At 35.1% G+C, this 21802-nt stretch overlaps 2 protein-coding genes and 1 non-coding gene across 3 annotated transcripts; 1 reads left to right on the forward strand and 2 right to left on the reverse strand.

Moving 5' to 3' along the window:
- Positions 1-3780: 3780 nt before the first annotated feature.
- On the reverse strand, positions 3781-4600 carry LOC145578405 (TPD1 protein homolog 1-like). Its single transcript, XM_081635721.1, has 2 exons — positions 4540-4600; positions 3781-4118 (listed from the first exon to the last, which is right to left on the reverse strand). Exons 1-2 carry the CDS (start codon positions 4598-4600, stop codon positions 3781-3783), a joined length of 399 nt encoding a protein of 132 aa, XP_081491847.1.
- A 5771-nt stretch (positions 4601-10371) lies between these two features.
- On the forward strand, positions 10372-10443 carry TRNAT-CGU (transfer RNA threonine (anticodon CGU)). The gene has a single exon. It is a non-coding gene; the product is annotated as a tRNA-Thr (tRNA).
- A 154-nt stretch (positions 10444-10597) lies between these two features.
- Positions 10598-20700, reverse strand: LOC145578407 (uncharacterized). The gene is made up of 6 exons (XM_081635722.1): positions 19583-20700; positions 17636-17729; positions 17271-17420; positions 16848-17182; positions 11257-11553; positions 10598-11171 (listed from the first exon to the last, which is right to left on the reverse strand). Exons 1-6 carry the CDS (start codon positions 19781-19783, stop codon positions 10719-10721), a joined length of 1530 nt encoding a protein of 509 aa, XP_081491848.1. The 5' UTR covers positions 19784-20700; the 3' UTR covers positions 10598-10718.
- Positions 20701-21802: the final 1102 nt, after the last annotated feature.

Consider the following 21802-nt stretch of genomic DNA (forward strand, 5'->3'; position numbering starts at 1 on the left):
GGATATTTTTGAATTAAGATGTTTAATGGAGGTGTTGAAGGGAATTTGTTTTAGTAAATCTTAAATTGTATATCCTGTATAAACACGAGTGTCTTAAACTTGGCCTTTGAAAATATAACTCGATCTAACAAAGTAAGATTCGAATTTGTTAGTGAATCGAGGGTCATCGAGTCATGAATCATGATCTTTATTGAGATATAAACACTATACAAGTGTAAATGAAAAATTATCTTCCATACATCAATTTCTTATTCTTGTATATCGAGATAATTTATTATACGTGAATTGTTATTAAATTATATATGTATATCTCCAAATTTAGTACACAAAATTCAACTACAATATCAAGTACTAAATTGTATCCATTAAAACAATTTTCTACTTTACTTTTAATGTGACTGAGTTGATATGGACAATTATACACTGTATGTAGAACATCGGAATCTTAATAGCATGTTTTCTTATAAGATACGTGTACAATTATATTAATGAATCTAAAGATATTTTAGTTAAGCAAAATCAAAATTCGATTCAAAAAAATTACAAATAATGTTACTTACTTTAGAAAGTAATCTATCTCCAGCATCATTTCCTCGTTTCACTTTATATGACACATGCAATGCACGAACCAAAGGACTAGCTATATTGACCGACTTCTTACTTCCTTTGTTCTTTTATTTTCCCATGTACTTTCTCTGCGATCAAAATTTAAAAAGATTGATTGTATTTTATGATGTATAGATAAATACAACAGTATGATGCGAGATAGTATCAGTTTTATTGCATGCAATTAGGGGTTGTTTAATTCAATTGAAGGAAAAAGAATGAGCCCAACAAAGGGAACACAAGGTGAATGAAATGGAAAAACCTTAAATTTATAATGTTGTTTGTTTATAAACAGAGGAAAACAAGCCACCATACCACACCACTACACAACCACCACCTCTTTCCCACCTTCTCTAGCAACTAGCCAGCAGCCCCACCACCCAACCACCCTCGTCGCACCTCCCCTGCCCTTCCTCACCCCTCAAAAAGTTCTCCCTTCCCTTGAAAAACTTTCCCCACCCTCCCAAAACCCCAGAAATCCCTCCCCTTTTCCCGTAAAACCATTAGCATCCCTTCCCCCACCCTTGAAACCTTAGTGTTTTATAGGTAGGGGGAGGGGTTTCTAGGGTTTTGCGAGGGTGAGGGAAGTTTTTAGGGGGAGGAGTAGCGAGGTGGCTGGTGTGTATATGGCGGTGTAGTGGTGGCTAAAGAAAGGGAATGGAAAAATCTAGGAAGGGAGGTAGGGAATCAATTTGAAAATTTTTTGGGGGAAAAAAAAAAAAACTAATGTATATGTTTGAACTACCAACTGGGATTGGCGTGAGTGGTTAAGGGCCTCTTGCTCCTTAACCAAGGTCTCGAATTCGAGCCTTGGGTATGGAAAAAATCTCAGCTGGGAGGAATGCTGCCCATCGAGGTATCCATTCAAACTCCCGCGGGAGATTAGTCCACTTGCCAAAGGCGGTGAGAACTCCTTAGTAGTACCAAAAAATAAAATAAAATGTATACGTTCAAAGTTGTACATTTGCCTTCAAAAATAAATGTTCGACGTTGTACATTGGAAAGTGAACAAAATGTAAATGAGAAAATCATAACCATTACCACTTATTATCGGTACCAAACGAAAACGGGTTGTTAAAAAACGGAGGGTGTAATGGACGGGTACAGGCAGCAGAAGATGGGCTTTGTTACAACGCCACTCTAACAATTTAAACAAAAAGCGGCCCACTTAACAATCAGATAACTAGATAAGGAGCTAGTGATCTCTTTGAAGACCAGTAGCAGCAATACCTAACCATACAATAAGATAACACCACTATAACTGTACTCATCTAATACAAGAACAACAAGCAGCAGCTCTTCTTCCTCTTTAGAAATCATCAAAATATAACCAATGAATACTACTTCCATCAAATCCCAACATTTCTTCCCAACCCCAATCAAAGCCACCCCACAAAATCCTAAAATTTCCAACTTTATTTCATCAAATTCCCCTGCATTTCTGGGTAACAAAAGCCTTATTATCAACCTTTCTTCCAAACACAAAAATTGGGTGATTAAATCATCATCATTATCAAAACATGAAATTATTGATAATGATAATGATGAACTAGTGTTTAAGAGAAGGTTACAGGTGTTTACAGGGGCTGCTTCAATTGGGCTTCTGCTGATGATGATGGGCCAAGACAAGGCATGGGCTTTAGGCCCAGAAGGCCCGTTAATGGAGGAATTCTGGGAGAATGTAAGAAGATATGCATTGTATGCACTTACAGTGAGTACTGGGGTTATTTACACAATTTTACAGCCAATTGTAGAGTTGCTTAAGAATCCAATATCAGCTATTTTGATAGTGGTTATAATTGGAGGATCGTTTTACATCGTTTCTCAAATTGTTTCTGCCATGGTTGGTGTCTCCGACTTCTCTTATCAATATGCCTACTAGACGCACTTGGTATGTACTAAATGAGAATTTCTCGGCCTCTAATAGTAGCTTGAGTCTTCTACGACTTATTTAATCGTGTTTAGATGATATCATACATTGTATTAAACAAACCCGCTCCTCATTTTCTACTTTTATAGTATTTGATATGCCAAAGTTACAAAGTTGTGCAAGGTAGTTTAGATTACGATTTATGAGTTAATAGCGGTGTAATATCAGTTTATGAGGAAGATGATTAAGCTCAAGATTAAGTAAAGTTGTGCTTTTTGAAATTGTTTAGCCTCAGTTTATTTAAAGAAAATCGGTGAAAGTTGGATATATTAGAGCAACTCCAATGGTTGTAGCTAGGGACTTGCTTGCAATTTTCAAAAGTCTCTAGCTACTAGCTTGACCATTAGAGCTAAAAAATACAATTAGCTTGGCCAAGCAAATTAGCTTAAATTAGCTTAGATAAGCTAATTTGCTTGACAAAAAAGTTTCCAAAATTATTGGAGATTAAAATATAAAAATAATTAAATTTCTATGGCTAATTGAGAAAATCAATCTTATCTAATTAGCAAGCTAGTAGCTAACCATTGAGGCACAAAATAGCTATAAAGAAAGTTAGCTTGAAATCATATGTGGCATGACAAGCTAATTTAACAATTAGCTTACTATTGAAGTTGCTCTTAGAGCAACTCCAATGGTTGTAGGTAGAGACTTGCTTGCAATTTTAAATAGTCCCTAGCTACTAGCTTGACCATTGGAGCAAAAATATGTAATTAGCTTAGTCAAGCAAATTAGCTTTGCCAAGCTAATTTGCTTGAAAAAAACTTGTTAAAAAGAAAATGCTAAAAGTCAATTAGTAATTAAGATAAAAATAATAAATTGGTAATTTAGATAGTAAGCTAATAGCTAGCCATTGGGAATCAAACTAGTTACAAACATAATTAGCTTGAAAGCTTATGTAGCATGACAAGCTAATTTGACAATTAGCTTACCATTGGAGTTGCTCTTAAAACTAAAATTCCCTTTTATCAATCAAGTCAAGTTCAATTTATTTAAGAGGTACCAAATTTGTCTATTAAGTCAAGTGCGGTCATATAGGTAAATGCAAAAATGATCAAAGTTGAATGGAATGGTAAGTACGTAAGTGAAACGTTGAAAATCGATAATATAATAGTTGTCGAATTTAATTTGGACATAAAAGGAATGAAGCATGCATAGTTATACTCGATTCATTTGCTCTGATTATTATCATAAATGATAATTGTCTAATATGGCTAGGAGATGTCCCAAGAGAATATGCATGTATTTCATAAACAAACAACGGAGGAAACAGATAAAGAGTAATGATCTCCGTTGGCATATTGGAAAATCAAGGATTCGCCTGCACGAAGGGGCTTGCCATCATTGACTAGACAATCGTTGTAACGGAGTCTTCGAAACACACTAGGATTGATAGTAATGGCAGAGCTGAACCAGTCGCAATTGACATGGATGTTGGAGATGTTGCACTCGGATGCACAAGCATTAAGTATCACAATGTTGTAGGATGGAATACCGCTGGGCAATGGCGACGAATCCTCTTGAGTTATTAGTATGTCATTCTTTGAGCATTTATAAGTTCCTCCAGCTCGTAGCACACCTACATCTAACAACAATTGCAATAATTATAGTTAAGAGTATGCTTGTAATTTTTAAAATTTATACCTTAATTATTGCGGAAAATCCACTAACAGAGTTAATTACTTTAAAAGCATATTGTAGAGTACCATTCTTATTAATTATATAATTGGTATGTTATAAATTGCACATGATGCATACCATAGAAAAAGGAGGGGTCATGAGTCTCATCAAATTAAATACAAGTAACGCCTTTTATGTATACGAATTCAAAGTCACATGAAAATTCAAAACCAATGAGGTAATGATATTTAGAAACATCATAACATTTAAAATGCCATAATAACAAAATACTTCACACTTGATATTTTTTAAATTACCAGTCAAATTCATCTACATATACTACGGCTTACAAAGAAATTAAACAAGCCAAGATGAGATCATATTACCTGCGGTAGAAAGTAGAAAGAAGGTGCTCAAGACCAAGGTGAAAATTATGCAGACGTTCATGGTGACTAGCTATGTTTGTATGATTAAAGCTTGAATTTATATTATAATTTCACATATGAACCATTTATACGTCTCATCTTATTTATATTATAGGTCAAGTGGTATCCACATGAATAAAGAATTATGCCCTTATTTATGTTAATATTTATCTGTACCCAAATTATGCAAGAGTTATGTGAACTATTTTTTTTTAGTTATGTGAACTATTCATAAGTTCTTTTTATTGATTTTTTTTTTTCCATTTAATGAATGATTGTAAATGAAACACAATTACACAAATAATAATGGTAGACACTTTCCTCTTCTGGGTGTTTATGTTGAAGAATAATAAAAATATATTCATTATTCTAATTTTATGGAATTATTAATTAAATTACAGGGACACTATTTCATAACGGAAAAATAATCAAAATACTTCATCTGTATTTTTATACTTGCAAGTTGCAACATACCTTTTATCACGCTTGTTTGAGGAGGTGATGGAACTAGGTAAATAAATGAAGGAAAAATTGTCAAAAATAAAACGACCTATAGGCGGTCTTCCAAGATTAAAAGGTCATTTTATTTTGGAACAATCAAAAGGTCGTTTTATTTTTGAAATAATCAAAAGGTCGTTTTATTTTTGGAAGACCGCCCAAAGGTCATTTTATTTTTGACAATTTTTCTATAATTGAATTAAGCTATGTAATTTAAACCGTAGTAACTTATTCCTTTCTTTTTCTTTCAAAACAAAAAAAATTTATTCTTTTCTTCTTATAGGTGGTAATTAAATTTTTGTGAATTAATTTATCTGTATCTGTATACCTAATCTAATATATATCTCCCTTAAAATGAGTGCGAAAGAGTGTGTTGCAAGTAAACAAAAACAGCGGAAGTATATTTTATAATTTATATATATACTAGTAAATTGCAAATTCATTATTTCAATGCCCAGATGATTGATAAAATTTAAGATAACATTTATACATGAATGTTAAATACGGTCAAATAATTCGTTCTGATAATGTAGGATATTTAGACATACGATAACATATGACTTATATTTATAAAATAATACTTTTTGTAGTTTTGTTTGTAAATAGATATCTATGTTATTATTGACTTGAAATTATTTTTATTGAACTTAAATTGTTTTCACTAAATTGAAAGTATTTTTACCAAACCAAAATTAATTTTACTATTTAAAACTTATTTTTACCGATTCTCTAATATTTTTTTTAAATAAATTAAATAACAATGCATTTTGTATGCAGCTAGCCACACCATCTAGCAGGACAAAGTGACCCCTATAAAATTGACTGAGCAACCCTTGTAAGGCTGTAATACTAACTGAATAACCTCTAACACTAACTAAGTAACCCCTTTCTATAACACTGATTGAGTAACTACTATAACACTGACCATATAACCCGTATAACACTAGACCTGGCAAATAGGTCATTCAAGTCGGGTATGGGTCGGGTCAATTACAGGTCAGGTCATTTCGGGTTTGGGGTATGATTTGAGTTAGGTTTCGGGTCGAGTTATGGTCAGGTCAATTTTGAGTCAATTTCGGGTCAAGTATGTTCGGGTCATATATGGGTCGGGTTAAAATCAAGTCAAGTCATGTTCAGGTTGTTCCATTTGTGGATCAAGTTCAAATCAATAATTTTACATTTTGTTATTAAATCGATTAATGAGCTTAGCTACGATTGAAGATGAACAAATTGAGTTGTTTTTAGTACTAGACATTTTTAGTTCAATTATAAAGTACTTTTAGTTCGGGACATGTCAGATATTAGGTCTGTTCGGGTCAATTTCGAGTATCGGGTTTGTTCGGGTCAACTTCGGATGTCGGGTCAAGATCAGGTCAACTCCATTCTCAGGTTAAGTTTGAATCGGGTCAGGTGGGTCAATTTCAGGTTTCGGGTCATTATCAAGTCGATTTTTTGGATCAATTTCGGGTCGTGGGTCGGGTCATTCGGGTCTGGGTTAGAATTGCCAAGTCTATATAGCATTGACGAAGTAATTCTTGTAATAGTTGGAGATACGGTCTGGTCACTTACGTATAAAAGTTTATGATTAAATATATTATAATGAATCTTATTTTAAAGAACTTTTTGAAACAAATTTGATGATGAAAATAGAATTGAGTTATTGGATATTTATTAAAAGTTATGATTAATTTTGTATATATCTGAAATATTAGAATTCATAATAAAACTTTATACAACAATTTTATCTTAAAATATAAAAATCTATTCAAAAATCGTTTACTTAGCATCATATGTGTCACAATAATACCAATTTTATCTTACGTGGCGCGACACTTGGCGAAAAATTGGAATGCCAAGTGTTGTTGTCTCGTGACGTGGTTGTGAGATTGACTTTATTTATTAGTGATATGATATGATATAAGTATTCTCAAATCAAAAAATTCATGAATTTGAAATTGAAAATACATGGAATATGGGAAAATATATTATTGTGATATATTTTTTTCATATAGATCTTAATAATATTATTTAGGATAATATAGTGATATGCTAACATATAAGATAGATTTCTGGTAATTTGATATTGTCTAGGATTAGAAATGTTTACGTATGATAGAGTTTTATATTTCATAGACAATCTCAAATCACAATATAAATAATCTATCTTGAAAAATCACTAAGATATATATAGATTTATGGTTATTTGATATTGTCTTGGATTAGAAATGTTTATGTATGGTAGTGTTTTATATTCATAGACAACATCAAATTACCATAAATAATCTATCTTTCAAAATTACTAAGATATATATAGATTTATGGTTATTTGATATTGTCTGGGATTAGAAATGTTTACTTATGATAGAGTTTTGTATTCATAGACAATATCAAATTTCCATAAATAATCTATCTTGAAAAATCACTAATATATATATATATATATATATATATATATATATATATATATATATATATATATATATATATATATATATATATATATATATATATAGATTTATGGTTATTTGATATTGTCTAAGGTTAGAAATGTTTACGTATGGTAGAGTTTTATATTCACAGACAATATGAAATTACTATAAATCTATCTTAGAAAATCACTAAGATATATATTATCATCCTAAATAATACCATATACAAAGTATCTATTCAAGGCTTGATTCTTTGTGCGCTTGCTTATTTAGTTATACTGTTAAGGTCCTGTTCACTTCACCTTACAAAAATAATATTAAGTAAAAATAATTTCAGTTCAATAAAAATAATTTTAGTTTAGTAAAAATAAGTTTAGTTCAGTACAAATAATTTCACTTTAGTAAAAATAAGTTTAGTTCAGTAAAATTTAGTAACTTTAAAGAAGAATATAATAAAAAATCTGTAAAAATAGTTTCAATTCAGCAATAATAATTTTAATTTTGTAAAATTAATTTTAGTTTAGTAAAAATAATTTGAGTTATTTAGGTGCTGCTTGGTTACACTTATTTTCCATGGCACTCAAAAGTCTTGGGAAATGCAAAACTCACGAGTTGTTTGGTTAACCAAAAAAGTGTAAAATGGAGGAAGTTGAAATTCATGGGAATTTGAAGTTCCCATATAATATAGGAATTAAATTATCTAGGTCTCCCTAGGTAATTCAAAATTCCCATGAATTATATTTTTTTTCTTAGGAATTGCATTGGTGAAATGACTTTCCATGAATTGTAAATTACCATGAGAAGTTATTTCCCATTGCAACCAAACAACGCCTTGAAGTAAACCGTAAAAGTGTAAAACATTCTCGAGATGATAGGATCCATCTCTTTGAAAAAAGATTAATGCCTTTTGACTTGCATTAATAAATTCAATAAAGACCTTTTAGTTTGGCACAAATCTATAATTTATAATATTATTAAAACATAAAGGGACAATATGCTATCTTCATGTGTAACTAATGCCTCAATATGATTTGGTGCCACGCTATGTGTCACCCCTTACGTGTCATCCTATAAGTCATCACTTTAAAACTCTTCATATGTATAACCTTCGAATTTAATTTTCCTCTTAGAATGTAACTTCGATGTAATTGCACGATAAGCTACAATTAATTTGTAAGAAATTAATCACATACTAACGATGGGCTGTTAATTCCTTGGATGCTAATTTTCTTGATTTAATACCAGTTAAGCAATTATACATAGTAGTATTTACAAGTATACTGCTACATCTCTCTTTCTATTCCCATAGTTTTTTTTTTCCATATATTTAATTTTATTTTAAACTTAAGGTGATGTTTTCAAAATATTATTTAAACTTTAATTTGGTATTAATTTAGCAATGTATGTTAAAATCACGAGAAATCAATATAATTAATGTCATATATTTATTTATTTTTTCTATTTTTATTTTACAATTTTTTTTTAAATTTTTCCACTACATCACCACCTCCATAGTTTATTACTTTGTTCAATTTCTCCTAAAATTCCGCGCATGCAGAAATGAAGCAAGTATTTAAAAGCGGAGGGAGTAGTGATTTTTTTGAAACACTTCTTTCGAAAAAAAGACTGTATGATACTCCTAAATACGATTACATCATTATTTTTCTTTAGGGCCAACTCATAGCATGAGCACAGTGAGCGATCGTTCAGGCCTCATATCTTTTTTATTTAATAAATAAAAAAAATCTAATTTAGTACTTATATAAAAAAAATATATATATCTTTTATATAATTTAAGAGACGTTTTTGCAACTCTTCCTCACATCACTCCAAACCCTCAACTTTCAATTCTCTCTCTCTCTCTCTCTCTCTCTCTCTCTCTCTCTCTCTCTCTCTCTCTCTCTCTCCTTTTTTAAAAAAAAACAAATAAAAAAAATAACTCCCACAACTCTAAATAATTGTAAAGTAACTTACTTTACAAAAAAAAAATCTATAATTTTCACTTATGTAACTTCCACTTATACTAATTTTTTCTCTACACATACATATAGCCCATGCATTAGCATGGGTACATTCTAGTATATAATAAACGCAAAGCAAAAACTGAAAAATATGCTTCAATATTTTTTAGGTGTGTTCCAATATAAGCTTTCTTAAAAAATGAAAATAAGATACTAAGATAGGTGTCGTTCAAGGTTTTTTTTTTTTTTTTTTTTTTTTTTTTTTTTTTCTTCTCTAAGCCTCTTACCTTATTTTCTTTCCTTTCCTCACCTCCCAATTTTTATAACTATGTCTCTTAAAATTCTTCGGTGAACTTATATAATTTTTTTTTTTTCTATAAAAATATGAAGCATAAGAGAAAAGATGAGTCGAATTGTGAAAAGCATTAAAAAAAAAAAATGAGCAATAAGAGCAAGTTAACCTAATCTCAAATGACTTAGATTTTGTAATATACACCCGTTTGTACCGTATATCCAACTAACTTTAGTTAATTTTTGTTTTTCATTTGATGATGAAATGAAAAACAATCATCAAAATGAGAACAAATACTCATGGGTGTATGTTACACCCGCCCACTCGATTGTATATAACAACCTTTCCAAATGACTATCATGCAATGTATTTGTAAGTAATTTTAATAAACTTTTTATTATAAAATTCACAAAATAATTGATTAATGTATTTTATATAATACGACTTCATTGTTTAGGCCTTAGGGGCCCCTATTTAGTTTTCGCTCCAGGCCACAAAAATGTCCGAGACGGCAACGTTTTTCTTAGCTTGAAAAAAACTTCTAAAGATGGAGTACTACATATTGTATAATTTTTATTTATATAAGTGGAAAAAAGAAAATAATTATTGTCCAGCCTCCATAGCATAGTGGTATTGCATTCGCTTCGTAAGCGAAAGGTCGCGAGTTCGATCCTCGCTGGGGGCTTTATATTGTGTTCTTTTTTCAACCACAAAATACAAGTTTGTTTAGGTTTTTTTTTTTTTTTTTTTCCTTTAAAAATTATTTTCCCATTGATCATCTCTAAATGATCTCCCTCGTCATTTGACAAGTACGCACTAGCAAATGAGAGGGAGATGAAGTAATCAAGAAGTTAAAGGGAAATTAAACACGCCTAATTAAGAATGTTAGGACATTGTTAATTGTTTGCACTAAAAGTGACAACAACAGATGATGCGATGCATACCAGAATCAACAGATTATTATTTATGGCGACCATAAGGCTCAAAACTGGTAACAGAATTAGCAGGACCACCAGCAGCAGCAACAGCGGGAGCACCAACCGCGTCAGAAGCAGTAGCAGCTACGGAAGCATCTTTTAAGTAACCATTGACAGAGGAAGAGTCTCCAAAATAGGGATGATGATGGTGTGAAGGTGGAGGTCCAATGTGAAATACAGGCCCAAATGCGGCGTACTGATCCATGGCTGCTCTACTGAGCTTGAGGAGCGGCTCACAAGTGCGAATAGAGCCACGTTCCCCCTCCAGCTCCCTGTAACGATGCAGGTAAAGGGTGAGTGGCTCGATGTAGTCGTCGAACCCAAGCTTGCTCATGGCCCACAGTACATCTTCTGCTGTGATTGTTTTACGCTGCTCTCTTTGGCACCTCTCGTTTGCTTCTCCTGTTATAAAGCTAATGTACTCAGACACACATTCCTGCAATATATTTGATATGAGAAAACTTTGAAGAAATACGTGCATACATTATTATTCATATTGAATGGTATGTTTAAGAAATGACCTGAATGGTTTCCTTGGCATCATCAGAAATTTTGGCATGCGGTGGAAGAATCTTGCGCATGATGCGAATGACATTAGCAATGGGCATAAAGCGATCCTGTTCTCGCACAGTGCACTCATTGTTATCTTGATCAGCTGAGTGGTTACCACTTCCGTTGAAGTTGTTATTCATGTCATGAGACAACACTTTTCCATTGACAGTTGCGCGTATGTGATTCATCTCTCCTGGTACTGCGGCCTTGGATGACAATTTCATTTCTGTGGCAAGTGAAGTATCATACACATCACACATATCAATCTAAAGAGAGGGGGAGGGGGTATTACTTACATGAATAGTTAGCTACAATAGGTATGCTGATTGGCCATATTATATATTTACACTTGTTTAATCCACAATTGGGTTTCCCGCTGCCAGTCCCAAGCCTGGATAAAGGAGGAGGGTTACGGTAGGCCAGTGACAGCCAGTATAAAACTTCGTCACATCCCATGACATGAGCCAAACAGATATTTTCGTGGGGGCGTTCCCTACTCAGCGACGCGCTGCACTTCCTAGACCCGGGTGTAGTGATAAGTATGCAAGGGTTGCTAGGTCGTCGCCCAGAAGCGACGCGCCACATTGCCCGAGTGTGGTGTCAAATGAGCAAGGGCGTGCCATTGGGGCGTTCCCTACTGAGCGACGCGCTGCACTTCCCAGACCCGGGTGCAGTGATAAGTATGTAAGGGTTGCTAGGTCGTCGCCCAGAAGCGACGCGCCATATTGCCCAATTGTGGTGTCAAATAATCAAGGGCTTGGAGTTGGGATCAGGAGGGAGCGTGGGAGAAAAGAATTTAGTTTGCGGATTGGTTCTTGGAATGTGGGGTCTCTTACGGGAAAATCAGCAGAATTGGTAGAAGTAATGAAAAGACGACGCGTGAACATCATGTGCCTCCAAGAGACAAGATGGACAGGAGAAGGAGCTCGAGGCTTGGTTTTGGGGTATAAGGTATGGTATGTTGGGCAAGAAACGAGCCACAGAACAAGGAATGGTGGAGCTAGGAACGGAGTTGGTGTGGTTCTCGATGAGAGGTTGGCAAAAGAGGTGATCGAGGTCTATCGGAAGAACGATAGGTTGATAAGGCTGAAGTTGCTATGTGGCAAGGAGATTGTGAATGTTATCAGTGCTTATGCTCCCCAAGTGGGTTTAGATGCAGAAGAGAAACGACAATTTTGGGAGGACCTAGACGAGGTGGTGCAGGGTGTCCACCACTCAGAGAAGTTATATATTGGAGGGGATCTAAATGGGCACGTTGGGGCGAGCCGAGATGGCTATGAGAGTGTCCATGGAGGCTTTGGGTATGGGCAGAGGGACGCCGGTGGTGAAGCTATTATGGATTTTGCCCAATCATATGATTTAATTTTGGCTAATACTTGGTTTAAGAAGAGGGATTCACACTTGATAACTTTTCGGAATGGAGCAAATGCAACTCAAATAGACTTCCTGCTCACAAGGAGCATAGATAGACAAAGTTGCATAAACTGTAAGGTTATCCCAGGGGAGAGTGTGGTCACCCAACACCGGCTATTGGTAATGACTATTCGTCTGAAAGAGAAGGCGAAGAAAAAAGTTAGACAAGAAGAACCAAGGATAAGATGGTGGTCCCTAAGGGATGCAAAAGCTAAGGTTTTTACAGAAAAGGTAATTGAAGAAGCGGATTGGGATGGAGAGGTGGATCCGGACATGACTTGGTTACGAATGAAGAACTGTTTCCTAAGAGTGGCCAAAGAGGTCTTAGGGGAAGTAAGGGGAAGAACTTCGGTACAGAGAGATACTTCGTGGTGGAATGAAGAGGTGAAAGCAGTAATTAAGCAAAAAAGGGAATGCTATCAAGCCTTAGGAAAATGTAGGAGTGATGAAACCTTTGCAGCGTATAAGGAGGCTAAGAGTAAGGCAAAGGCAGCTGTTCGCCAAGCAAAAGAAAAGGCATATCAGGAGGTTTATGAAAAGCTTGATTCCAAGGAGGGAGAAAGGATCATTTATAAGATGGCAAAGAGAAGACAAGAGGCAAGGAAGGATATTGGCATGGTGAAGTGTGTCAAAGATAAGAACCAAATGGTCCTAGTGCAAGAGGAGGGCATCAAGGACAGGTGGAAGGGGTACTTCGATGAATTATTTAATGGAAGTAATGGAGTTGTGATAGGAGATACCTCTATGAGTGATGAAGAAATCAACATGGAGTATGTGCGAAGGATTAGGAGAGTAGAGGTGGAGATTGCACTGAGGAAGATGAAACCTAAGAAGGCGGTTGGCCCTGATGGGGTACCGATAGAGGTGTGGAGGTGTTTGGGTAAGATTGGTATTGATTGGTTAACAAACCTTTTCAACAAGATATGGACGGCTACAAGGATCCCACAAGATTGGAGGAAGAGCACCTTGGTCCCGGTTTATAAAAACAAAGGAGACGCTCAAGATTGTTCTAACTATCGAGGAATTAAGCTTATGAGCCATACTATGAAGTTGTGGGAAAGGGTGATTGAACAAAGGTTGAGGGCATGCACAAGCATTTCAGATAACCAATTTGGTTTTATGCCTGGGAGATCTACTATGGAGGCAATCCATTTGATAAGACAAATGATGGAGTTTTATAGGGTAAAGAAGAAAGATCTTCATATGGTCTTTATTGATTTAGAGAAGGCATATGACAAGGTGCCAAGAGAGATACTTTGGTGGGCAATGTTGAAGAAAGGTATCCCACGAAGGTATGTAGACCTAGTTAAGGATATGTATCGGGATGTGTCAACAAATGTGAGGACATGCGGAGGGTTGACAAAAGATTTCCCTATTACAATCAGATTGCATCAAGGGTCTGCATTAAGCCCTTTTCTTTTTGCAACGGTTCTAGATGAATTAACTAGACCAATTCAAGATGAGGTTCCATGGTGTATGCTGTTCGCAGATGATATCGTTTTGGTGGATGAGACTAAGGATGGGGTTAATGTCAAGTTGGAGCAATGGAGGCAAAGGTTGGAATCTAGAGGGTTTAAGCTAAGTCGGAGTAAGACTGAATATTTGGTATGTCGTTTCGGCACTCAGAGGGGGACAAGCAATGAAGTGGTGAGTTTGGATGGAAAGGATTTGACCATGAGTGAATGTTTTAAGTACCTAGGGTCGATCATCCAGAAGAATGGTGACATTGATCAAGACGTGACCCACAGGATTAAGTCAGGGTGGCTTAAATGGAGAGCGGCCACGGGAGTGTTATGCGACCGCAGCATTCCCTTAAAGTTGAAGGGAAAATTCTACAGGACTGTCATAAGACCAGTGTTGCTCTATGGTACAGAATGTTGGGCTTCTAAGAAAGAGCATATTAAAAAGATGGAGGTTACGGAAATGCGCATGTTAAGGTGGATGTGTGGAAACACTTTAAGAGATAGAATCAGAAATGAGGTTATTCGCAAGAAAGTAGGTGTGGCGGGCATTGTAGATAAATTAAGGGAAAATCGTCTGCGTTGGTTTGGACATGTAAGACGGCGACCCGAGGGTGCACCGGTGCGAAGAGTGGAAGAGTGGGACCATGGAGGGATTAAACGAGGAAGAGGGAGACCAAAGATGACTTGGTTGGAAGGAGTGAGGAAGGATATGAAGTGCATGGATTTACGTGAGGATGAAGTTTTGGATCGTAAGGGATGGAGGAGAAAGATTTATGTTGATGACTACACGGAATAATCAAATTTGGTTCATGTTAGCCGACCCCACTTTTGGGATTAAGGCTTTGATTGATTGATTGATTGATTAATCCACAATTTATTTTCAGTTATATAAATAAATAGTACTACTCCATTTGAATTGGTATAGGGAAATTAGGTATTAATGCTTGTATAATTGTATTAATGTTCATTGGTTTTCTCTAGCTATAAAAAAAGGCAATTGGTTTTTTGGTGCGTTGGAATTAGTGATCAGGACTTAATTTGACTTAAAGAAGTCCGTATTATGGAATAGCATTAGATGTATGTTGGTAATAAAAATGGCTGTTGGAAATGCAAAGAAAGAGGTTGAAAATTAATTAAAGGGAATCCCTTAACGGAAATCTGGTGTAGATGTTTGGTTTACCATTCAACGACGGGCCCTAGGCCTAGTGCACCCTCAGGGCCGGGCCTGACCCTGAACTACAACAACATTTGCATTTTCAACAGTAGCATGCAGCTTTTTTTTTTTTTTTTTTTGGAGAAATATAATATAATCTTAATTAGCATTCTAAAGACAATATATAACAACAACAATTAACAATCTAAAGCCAACAACATACAACATCAACAAGCTCACCAACGACATAAAATTAAACACAGCAACAACAATATACAATTAAGCCCTGAAAATCCGACATGCAATGGGATGGAATGCAACTATTCAAAAATGGTTTTAATTTGATACCTTAATTAGGTCGATTGTTTTCCGGGGTTAACTTGGAATGAATTCGCCTAATTATAGAGCAACAACAGCAAGAAGTCAGTATATATAATAAAGATAAACTTAAAAACGAAGTAAGAAAGGACCTTATTAATTTAATTTGGGGGTGTGGATATGAAAGAGAATACAAGGAAGGAGAAGAACTGAAGGAAAAGTGTAGTGTTTGTTGCGAGGGAATTGAACCGAACTAGGATGGCGAATTCTCAGCTTAACTCAGAGTGTGAAACAGATTTAAATTAAGTCAGAGTGTGTACAGTAGTCCGTTGGTCAATTGGAGGAGAGAGAATAAGTAACCAAAACATGTTGCTAAGGTTGCATGGTTATTAAGAATTAGCTATAGCCCCATTATTGTCATTTTATCACTATTAATACATACATGTGCAAGTGCAACTCCTCTTTTTTGTATTCTGTATCAGTCTTCACTTTGATTAACACTACCCACAAATACTAAATCAAAAAGTTGTGAGGGTTATAGTCTAGTCTGGATTTTCCTTTTCAAAAAAATAAAAATAAAAAATTACCAACTTTACTTTAACTAATACAGAGAAATAAAAAAAAAAAAAAAAAAAAAAAAAATACAAGTATAATAATAATCTTGTTAGATTTCACATTATTGAAAATTAGAAACACTATGTACATTTTGTTTAATTTAAGCTTTCCTTGACAATATAATAAAAGAAAATTGAAAACTAATATGGAACAAATAAAATATAGACGTAGGTGTTGAGGTATAATTACACATAATTAAGGGTTAAATTTAAAGATTGCAATTGGACAAAGGGGAAGAGCAACTCTGTTTTCATTTCTCTTACTGCATTGGATTATACGAATCATGTACTCATGTGTACAACAAATATACAAAATGAAAAAATTAGAAAGAAAAAAGGCAGCGCATTATTTTTACTACTACTACATAGGATCTTCTAACTTCCAAGGAATTTTTAACTTTTGTCTCTCTTTTCTTTTCATAATCGATCTGAATAATAATGCACGAGTAACAATGGATAAATCTCTCAAAGCAATTAATTCGTAAATTTACTCACAAAGGGATTATTTTTATTATTATTGGATTTATACACACTGTATTATGATCATACATACCAAGTACTGTATTATGGCAAACGAGTACGTATTTCAGATATTATACGCAAGTAACAGAGGAAACAGAGAAAGGATAAATGTGAATACTGTAATACTCAAATATCAACACATCCGACTGCCCAAGGGGATCACCGTTGTTCACAAGACAGTCATCATCGGAGATTCTCCACAACATAGTGGTATCTATGGTGGGGCCCTTATCGAAGTTGAACCCCCCGCAACTAACATGGATGTTACCAAGTCTGCAGGCGTCTGATGTGCAGAAGTTACTTATCACGACTATGATGTATGAAAATTGGATTGGGACTGTTGGGTTCGGCATTTGATTTATGTCTATATCGCGCTCAGAGCATGCTGGTCCAAATCCAAATCTATCAGTGCCTGATCCATAACAACACGAATGTGACGCATTAAAATGAGGGTATCAGCTATTAACATAAAATTCAAAATCTTGCAGCATTTTGTTTACCAATTGGTGTTGCGAGAGGGCTAGGGAGTTTATGCGTCAACAAGCTAGAGTTGGTGCCATTGACAAAGTCCTTGGAAAGGACTAATTTAGCAATGTTTATCTCTCTGTTGCTTGTCTCTTCTTTCACTACTGACCTGCTGCCTAAACTTCCTGCCAAAACATGATCAGCACTTACTCAGTAGTAGATACAAAATCACTACTGTATTTGTCAAAAAAAAAAATTTAACACTTTAGACAAATTTAAAAACCGAGAAAATTAGAGAAGAATGTAGTAAACCAAGACTAGTACAGTGTATTAGCTACGGGTGAGAATTTTGGATTTTTTTTTTTACTTGGGGTGGAATTGAAGAGTGGCTGTAGTATACCTGTGATAGAAAGTAGAAGGAAAGTGATAAAGGGTAAGTAATCATTAAGGTGACATAGCTCCAAACAAGTTCGCGCAGCTCCCATGACACGATCCTAAGGAAGAACGATGATGAGACAATTATACGTACAATAAGTGGGATATATTCAAGAGAAGAACTGAAGAAGCAGCAGCATTTATATATATGATCAAATAGATGTACCGAAGGAGTATACTACGTAGTACGTGCGGTAGTAGGCAATGGGAAATGAAAATGCAATTAATAAGACTAGCTTAGGCTACTATTTATAACAAGAAAGATGGATTAATACGAAGAATAATGGAGGTAAATGAGGACTGAAGCAGCAGGCATGCAACTGATTTGATCAACTCGCTCTCTTTTAGTCAATTCTCACCCTTATCTTCAAGCCAATTGTATGACAAAATTACACTAATAACCAATTACAAAATTACAGCTATAGCACTACTAATTAATTAAATTACTTATGGGGTAGTTACTAGTTGGTTGTTCTGCCAACGTGATATAGCATAACAACATTCATCACTTGAAAATTACTATGATTCTAACTATATCAATCAATCAATCAATCAAAGCCTTAATCCCAAAAGTGGGGTCGGCTAACATGAACCAAATTTGATTATTCCGTGTAGTCATCAACATAAATCTTTCTCCTCCATCCCTTACGATCCAAAACTTCATCCTCACGTAAATCCATGCACTTCATATCCTTCCTCACTCCTTCCAACCAAGTCATCTTTGGTCTCCCTCTTCCTCGTTTAATCCCTCCATGGTCCCACTCTTCCACTCTTCGCACCGGTGCACCCTCGGGTCTCCGTCTTACATGTCCAAACCAACGCAGACGATTTTCCCTTAATTTATCTACAATGCCCGCCACACCTACTTTCTTGCGAATAACCTCATTTCTGATTCTATCTCTTAAAGTGTTTCCACACATCCACCTTAACATGCGCATTTCCGTAACCTCCATCTTTTTAATATGCTCTTTCTTAGAAGCCCAACATTCTGTACCATAGAGCAACACTGGTCTTATGGCAGTCCTGTAGAATTTTCCCTTCAACTTTAAGGGAATGCTGCGGTCGCATAACACTCCCGTGGCCGCTCTCCATTTAAGCCACCCTGACTTAATCCTGTGGGTCACGTCTTGATCAATGTCACCATTCTTCTGGATGATCGACCCTAGGTACTTAAAACATTCACTCATGGTCAAATCCTTTCCATCCAAACTCACCACTTCATTGCTTGTCCCCCTCTGAGTGCCAAAACGACATGCCAAATATTCAGTCTTACTCCGACTTAGCTTAAACCCTCTAGATTCCAACCTTTGCCTCCATTGCTCCAACTTGACATTAACCCCATCCTTAGTCTCATCCACCAAAACGATATCATCTGCGAACAGCATCGTTAAAGTTAAAACCTGACTAGTCTCATCCACCAAAACTATGATTCTAACTATATTAGAAATTAAATTCTGACTAGTCTTATTTAATTAAAGATTAATAAGTGTGAACGTGCAATACAAACATCGTTAAAGTTAAAACCTAAAATGGATCTTACTATTGAAGAGAACATAAACAGTATTAGGATTTCACCAAGTAAAAAATAAAATAAATAAATAAACAGTATTAGGATATATTCAAGAATCCATGGCCTCAATCCTCCTCTCAACTCAATCATGTCTATTGGGTGGGTCCATCTAACAACATTGCACAAAATCACAACTTCTGGACTCTCCTATGATTTGTAGCAACTGAAAATATCAATTCAAACAAACCAATAATAAATACTACGTAAATATTATAGACCACATTCACCACAACAATCATCAACAATCCTACAGCAACCCACCGTCCCTATGCATGTAAGATCTAGCATTTGTAACTAGAACCTTCAAAAGCAAGTTGAATAAATAATTGGATAAAGTTTCACCTGTATATTGATTTCTCTACCCTTTCTTAGGTCGTTACGCATGATCTCACAACTAATAGCCAGGGTATTATGGTCATTCATCATATGACCGTCTTCCATGCAACTTTCAGCAGTAGAACTTGGTTGCCCTCTATATAAGGAGAGCCTTCTGCTTCTCCATGAATAAGAAAGTTGTATAGGACCACTCGAATTTCCAGTCATTTTCTCGATCTACTTGACGGTTAATCTGCTCTTTATTTAATTTCCATAGCTAGTAAAGAATCTGAAGAATGTGCCTTCAAGTTGAAGCCTTGAAGCTTGATGATTCACTACTTTCTAAGAGCACTAACATATCAAGCCTAAGAACCAAGTACCAATATTATTTTAGAAAAGCTTCAGTGTTGTTCATTTCAATTACTCTATTTTCCTTCCTTCTTTCCTACTTCACTGGCCTCTCCTTCCTCTACTCTTACACTTATTATTCCTCCAAGTTTCTCTTGCCATATCTCACCCGAACTTTTGAGAGGAAGTACATGTTTCTTCTCTGCAACGGAATCCTCATCTTCCTTGCAGGCAGATCAGGTTTGCACAAAGCTTCCTGCAATTTGCCTTCAGAATTACAGACGAAGGTGGCTGAAACTGATATTCACATCCGCGAAAAGATCATGAATGTTGAAGAAGACCTTATGTTGCATCCTGCAGAATCTTTTCATCCTCTATCTGAAGAAGAAGCAGATATTTCCATTGGAGACGAATTGCTTAAAATACAAGCAGAAGCAGCAGCAGCAACAGTGGCAGAAAATGAGCCAGTACTGATTGAAGCAGATCATCAAGTGGTAGACTTAGTAGAAGATGGAGCCCAGCTGGATGAAGGAATTGAAATAGAGAACAAGGAAGAAAGTGGGTCGATTATTGCAGAAGGAGAAGAGGATGATACAGAGAGTGAAGGACCTGCAAGCAATACAGAAGAGCTAAATAAGAAGATTGAAGAATTCATTAGAAAGATGAAGGAAGAACTTCAGCTTGAAGCTCAACAACAGCAAATCATTGCTGCATAACTAGTCTACTTTTCCCAACCTTTTCCATTTCACCATGAATGCACACTACAGGTGCAAGTATACTAAGCTTTTCACCAACCACCTTCCTCGCCCTCCACCAAAAAAAAAAAAAAAAAAAAAAAAAAAAACCTTTTACTTCAAACTAGCATTAGTAATGGAAGTTACAGAGTCATTAGTCATTTGTCTTGTTAATACATTTTTCATTTTTGTTTTTTTCCCCTTCCTCTTTAAGGTCTAGAAGTTTCAAGGGAAAAAAGATATTCAAAATCACTCCTTTTTAGATCAAGAAGAATGATGCTTCCTCCATTTCTCCTTTATTAGTTGCAAAGTTTAGAATGCTCAACTTCGATCAATTATAACTTTAGTTATCAATATCAAGTATATATTGTACACTGAGTCAAATTTAACAAGACATTACACAACAATATTTTTCCCTACATATAAATCACCAAAGATGTTGCAAGACAAAGTATTGTTATAAAAATAAACAAAGTAATACAAAGTACTCCATACCCAGCTCGTACTAGTTAATGGCAAAATAATTAAACGTCTATTCCTAACATCTCGTGTTACCATCCTTGTTTAATCACCCAAATTGATGACATAATCCTCATATTATAGCCCATGTACTGTGCAACTTTTCAGAAATTATGCATGATAATAATCCTTTAATTTGCCTAGTTAGTACACGACTCTCTTTTTGTCAGCTCTAGGAGTTTTAAGGGGAAAGAAGAGTCAAATCACAATTAAGTACAGTAAGAGAAAGAGTACTACTAGAGGGTGGGAGACCATTGATGTCTAGTCCTCAAAGTTTTTTGCTACTTTTACTCTTTTCTTTTTGTTTTATTTCCTATAATGAGTTTATCAGTTAATCACCCATTCAATCATTCCCATGTACTGAACTGTGCTACTTTATCACATATTATGCATAATAATGGGGACGTAATATCTTTACCTGTAATTTACTGTGTAGAAAACACTAGAAACGAATCAACCAAGAAAAGCCAAATCAAACTGTTAGCAGCAAAGTGATATTGTATCCAACCAATTGACTACACGTGTTAAAGATTCAATTACAGAAGATCTTGATTCAAAGTGTAAATTTATTCACAACTTTATAGCAATAATTGACTCCAATTTAATAGCAATATTCCATCTTTGATATTCTATGGACGGGGAACAC

This window comes from Chenopodium album, chromosome 14 (assembly GCF_948465745.1).
Source record: "Chenopodium album chromosome 14, dcCheAlbu1.1, whole genome shotgun sequence".
Lineage (NCBI taxonomy): Eukaryota > Viridiplantae > Streptophyta > Magnoliopsida > Caryophyllales > Amaranthaceae > Chenopodium > Chenopodium album.